Here is a 5887-nt window from a genome sequence, read left to right as displayed (position 1 = left end):
GTGCCCCGGTCGGGGAAGATCCCACATGCCGCGGAGCGGCTGGGCCCGTGAGCCATGGCCGCCGCGCCTGCGCGGCTGGAGCCTGTGCTCCGCAACGGGAGAGGCCACAGCAGTGAGAGGCCCGCGTACCACACACACACACACACACACACACACACACACACCAAAAAAAAAAAAAAAAAAGTAACTGCAAAAAATCAAAGGTGTCACATGGCATTCTCATTGAATTTGTCTGAAAAATTGTAAGCCCACCAAAAAAAAAAAAATTTACAATTGATTCTTTGTTATTCCAAGGATTAGAAAGAGGTTGTGATTATAATCTAAATTTTCCTAAATAAAATAATATAAATTGTGTAATGTTTTTTGTTTTAGCTTCATGTTAAAGAATTTCAATCATAACCTTTTCTTTTCACTAATTACTATGATATTTTGTTTCCCCTCTTAGACAGATTGCACGTGCCTGTTCTTCTCCACTTCTATTTTTGTTATATTTAAATCTGGAATGATATACCAAAAAATGACATGGAGTGTACTTTATTTTCTCTCTTTTTTTTCACCTTTGTCTTCTTTTTAAATTAATAAATAGGTGCTATTTGGCTTTTTGTTTGTTCTTGTAGAATAAGATTGCAAATGTTTTCTGGTGCTCCACTTAGAATGTAATTTTTTGCCAACATCCTTTTAAGTTAGAGGTTTAAATGGGTATAAGCAGTATTTGAGTTGCCAAGGGTAACCAGGTAGCAAAAGGAAGTCCTCTAAACTACTTCAAGGTCTTCAAAGAAATACATTTTTAAAAATTAAAAGTCTCAGCAAGGACAATTAAAAATTTAAATACTCATTGTTCTTAAGCTAGAATAGTGCTGAACACAGAGGGGCTCAATTAATATTTGCTGGATAGATGGATTCTGAGTGAAACTTGGACTGAATATGTCTGTCTCATCTGCAGTGCCCACCGAAGATTCCTATTTCACCAGTTCCAGAGTGGGAGGCAAACGAGGGATTATCAAGGAACTGGCAGTCACGTTGCAAGGACCAGAAGATAATACTCTACTGTTTGAATCAAGGTTTGAGAGTGGGAACCTGCAGAAAGCTGTTAGAGTGTGAGTAACAAAGAGGAATGTCCCAAAGGGATGATGACTGAAGTGACTGAGAAGTGTCTTCAGGAATCATGTTAGTGATCAGTAGTGTTTTTGTGAAAGAGAAAAGTGATGAGAGGTAATTGTGAGGACGATGAAGAAGAATGGAATAATTGTGACTCATACTTTTCAGAATGAAAATTTATCTAAATTATTTTTTCTACTTCTAAAAGAAATGAGTGCGCGTTTGAAATTTGCATTGTTGACCTCAAATAAACAGACTGTCAGATATTTCTCCAGCAAAGATGCATTTATTCAGGATTGGCAGAGAACTGCAGTTCAGGGTCTGCAACCACGGCGGGGCCACATGCGAGTCCCACACTACAAGAGAGAGAGAACACCTTCACTGAGAGGAGAAGGAAGTTGGGAGGGCTCCAGTAAACAAAGGGTCCGTGGCTTTTCATTGGCTGAGTCCTTGCCAGGAAGGAAAAAGAGTCTTTTTTCTTCCTGCTGGGCTCTGCTGTCATCACAGGGCATGAGAGCTCCCCCTTCTGGTTTCCCAACTCTATTTAATTGGGTTTCTGGTTATTAATTTTTTACAGTCTCAATAAAAATACCATAAAAGTTGCGGTTCTATAATCATACCTCCTGGATGCAGCAACTGTTTATAGTTTGGTGTATATGCATTAATTTTCTCTCTTCTCTCTCTATAATATGTAATATACACAAATTATATATTTTTAAAAATAGGAAAGTGGTATACATACTGTTTTACATGTTGCTTTTTTCCACTTAATAAGTTTTAAATGTTTTTCTAGGGCCATGTATCACAGATGTTCATATTGTCCTATTGTATGGCTACTCCATACCTTATTTACCTTGTCCCCAACTGATGGGAAATTAAGATGTTTACGATATTTTGCTTAATGAATTAATACCCTTATGCATTTTTTTTTTTTGGCCGCACCGTGCGGCTTTGCGGGATCTTAGCTCCCCGACCAGGGATCAAACCCATGCCCCCTGCAGTGGAAGCACAGAGTCCTAACCACTGGGCCACCAGGGAATTCCCTGCATTTATATTTTTAAGTATTTGTGGTTTCATGAGATAAACTCTAGAGATAAAATTGTTGGTTCAGGGTTTGGTCACTTCAGTACTGCTAGTTTTTGCCCATTTGCGCTCCCAATGTGATTTCAGTCCCCGTCACCAGTGTGTGAGAGTGCCTGCTTCCCAGCACTGGAATGTTGATGAGATGGAGGGGGAAAGGGCATCCTAGTTTAATTTGTACTTCATTAATTATGCGTGTGGGTGAATATCTTCCCATGTTTTTTGGCATTTGTATTTTTGTCTTCTGCACGTTCAACAAGGTGAAAGCATTCCAGAGATGCCCCCTCATCTTCAAATAAGTGAGGATCAGATATACAAATAGCACAGAGGGCTTACAGGTCTCCCCTACAGTGATGATGCCCAGGATGTAGCTAACGGACAACATGGGGCTCTGGCTTCACTACTGTTCAGTATGTTAAAGAGAAATGTGTTGAAGTGGTTAGAAACTGCTGTCAGATACTCTCAAAAGATAGCAGGAAGCTCCCAGTGCTCCCAGAAGTGCTGTGCAGCAGTGTTAAGTTTTGAGATTCTTCCTGTCCCACTCCGAATAAGCTTTCTTCTCCCAAGTTCCTGCCAGCCTAATATGTGAGTTGGAAAACTGGGGAAATAAGAAAATAAATGTGTGATGTAGCAGGCTTTTCTGTTGTAATAAGATCTGTTTTTACCAGAGGGAAACAATGTTTGTTTTTTGAGGGGCGTGTGGAGTTATAGAGATATGCTTCTGTGTTCTCTACTACAGAAACACCTATGAGTATGAACTCACCTTGCGAACTGACCTCTACACGAATAAGCACGCTCAGTGGTTTTATTTTCGAGTTCAGAACACCAGAAAAGATGTCACCTATCGCTTCACCATCGTCAACCTCCTGAAACCCAAGAGCCTTTATACTATAGGGATGAAGCCACTCATGTATTCCCAGTTGGATGCCAGCACCCACAGCGTCGGCTGGAGGAGAGAAGGAAATGAAATCAGGTACTATAGGAACAACACGGATGATGGGCAGCAGCCCTTTTACTGTCTCACGTGGACCATTCAGTTTCCACATGACCAGGACACTTGCTTCTTTGCACACTTCTACCCATATACGTACACTGACTTGCAGTGCTTCCTCCTGTCAGCGGCAAACAGCCCCGTCCAATCTCAGTTCTGCAAACTCCGAACTTTATGCAGGAGCCTTGCAGGAAACACCGTCTACCTGCTCACCATCACCAACCCAGCCCGGACCCCTCAAGAGGCAGCTGCAAAGAAAGCTGTGGTCTTGACTGCCAGAGTGCACCCTGGGGAAAGTAATGGCTCCTGGATTATGAAAGGCTTTTTGGACTTCATCCTTAGCAACTCCCCAGATGCCCAGCTCCTCAGAGATATCTTTGTCTTCAAAGTGGTCCCCATGTTAAATCCAGACGGAGTGATCGTGGGGAATTATCGTTGTTCGTTGGCTGGAAGGGACTTGAACAGGCATTATAAAACTATTCTGAAGGAGTCTTTCCCTTGCATCTGGCACACCAGGAACATGATCAAGAGGTGAGGCCTTTATCTGTTGGTCTTACTCTGAACGCCGTCAGCACTATCTGATGGCATGAGATCTCTTCTCATGGCATAGGAATCGGGTATAGCTTTGTGGACAGTCTGCAGCGTTCTCTTTGCAGCCACTTGGGTTTGTTCCTTTTCAAACTTTAAATCATGTCTTATCTTTGGGTTGAAGCTGAACATGCGAGATTTCAGCTAGAAGCATTTCACTTATAAGTGAAATGACTGAATGGAAAAGGTCAAAAGTCAAGGAGTTCATAGGTCTTCATGCTGAGACTTGTGTAACAGTAATAATAATAGTAGTACCTAACAATTAGTCAGTGCTTATGTACGACAGACAGTATTACACATGACCCGTTTAATCTTCACATTCACCCTGTGAGGTAGGCACAGTCAGTATCCCCATCTTGTATATGATGAGGAAATTAAGGCCCAGAAAGTTTAAGAAACTTGCCCAAAGTCATAGAGCTAGTTCTCTGGTTGCAGAGTCTGAATGCCTTATTGCTATCTTATATTGCCTCTTATGAAGAAAGAATAATAATGGGACTTCCCTGGTGGCTCAGTGGTTAAGAATCCGCCTGCCAATGCAGGGGACACGGGTTCGAGCCCTGGTCCAGGAAGATCCCACATGCCGTGGGGCAACTAAGCCCGTGAGCCACAACTACTGAGCCTGCGCTCTAGAGCCCGTGAGCCACAATTACTGAAGCCCGTGCGCCTCGAGCCCGTGCTCTGCAACAAGAGAAGCCACTGCAGTGAGAAGCCCGATCACCGCAACAAAGAGTAGCCCCCCACTCGCCACAACTAGAAAAGCCCGCGTGCAGCAACAAAGACCCAATGCAGCCAGAAATAAATAAATTTATTTTTTTTTAAAAAAAGAAAGAATAATAAATCAATCTGCATTGTCCAAGCATATATAAAAGCAGTTGAAGCCTATGATAGAAAGCACCCGCCTTAAAGGAGCTTCCATTTCACTGGGCATGAAACTGCAGCAGATATGAATATGCGAACGCACGCACCTTCTCACCATATCTGTGTGAATGGCTGAGAGTAGCGTTGGGTTGGTAGGCAGAATGGCTAAGAGCGTATATTGGAGTCAGGCAGGCCTGGGTTTGAGACCTGGTTTTACTACTGGCTGGTTCTGTGACCATGGAAGTGATTTAATCTCTCTGCGCTTCAGCTTTCTTATCTGTAGAATGGGGATAATAATACCTGTGCTGGGTGGTTACTGTGAGGATTCAATGAGATAATCCATGTAATCTATTCAGCACAGTACCCTGCACGTTGCAAATGTGGGGCATTATTGTTACCACCGTCATCATCATGGAGAAGGTGTTTGGAGGACTGAATAGGTGTCCTGGTAATCAGGAAACAAAGAAGAGCTGAGTCTTAAAGGAACTAGCCCTGGAATGTCAGAAACCAAGGCTTTCTTCGGTTCTTTCCCCTCTCTACCTCTCTCTCTCTTTCCACAGTTCTGCACCAGAGTGGGCTTTCCTTTAGTAGATTTTCTCCTCTTTCTTGTCAGCTTACCCAAGGCCTACCCATCTCTCCCCTTTCCACATCCCCTTTTCCATCAAGTTCCTCTGGCTGGCAGAGGCAAGGAGTGCTGGTGACAGGTTTCCAGTAGGGGCTGAGGTTGGCCATAGGGTCCTTTGAAGGTCATTAGGGGCTGAAATTTTCTTAGGGGGGAAGTGTCAACAGACATCCTTAAGGAAGAGACGCCAAAGGACCTTGATCATGCTCAGGCCCTGTATATCCACTGAGTTCTTTGTTTGCCTCCCCCACCCCCAACAGACTTCTTGAAGAAAGGGAGGTTCTCTTGTATTGTGATTTCCACGGCCACAGCCGTAAGAGTAATATCTTCCTGTACGGCTGTAATAACAAGGATCGCAAGTTCTGGCTTCACGAGCGAGTCTTTCCTTTAATGTTAAGCAAAAACGCACCAGATAAGGTAAGCATGTAAGGTAATTTTTCTGTCCATTGACTAAGGGGGAAGGATAACTCATTGCTTCCTCTATGCAGTGTTTGATTTGCCACTTTTATCTCTCCATTATCTTGGGTAAATCCCAGCTACCTGGACTTCAAGAATTTAGAAATGTGTGGCTTTAAGAATTACTCTGGGGCTCCCCTGGTGGCGCAGTGGTTGAGAGTCCGCCTGCCGATGCAGGGGACACGGGTTCGTGC

At 43.4% G+C, this 5887-nt stretch overlaps 1 protein-coding gene across 9 annotated transcripts in view; it reads left to right on the top strand.

Annotated features, from left to right (window-relative positions):
- Positions 1-5887, top strand: part of AGBL2 (AGBL carboxypeptidase 2) — a 52897-nt gene that overhangs the window by 22466 nt on the left and 24544 nt on the right. For 7 of the 9 annotated variants that reach the window (XM_055091510.1, XM_055091509.1, XM_055091511.1 and 4 more), the window contains 3 exons: positions 944-1097; positions 2918-3700; positions 5498-5654. In XM_055091510.1, the coding sequence (XP_054947485.1) occupies positions 944-1097; positions 2918-3700; positions 5498-5654 (1094 nt within the window). The remainder of the gene's footprint in view (positions 1-943; positions 1098-2917; positions 3701-5497; positions 5655-5887) is intronic. The other 2 variants (XM_055091508.1, XM_055091512.1) reach the window with 2 other exon arrangements.

The sequence above is a fragment of the Physeter macrocephalus genome, chromosome 16 (genome assembly GCF_002837175.3).
Source record: "Physeter macrocephalus isolate SW-GA chromosome 16, ASM283717v5, whole genome shotgun sequence".
In the NCBI taxonomy this organism is placed as follows: domain Eukaryota; kingdom Metazoa; phylum Chordata; class Mammalia; order Artiodactyla; family Physeteridae; genus Physeter; species Physeter macrocephalus.
This window is presented reverse-complemented; position numbering and strand designations above follow the sequence as displayed.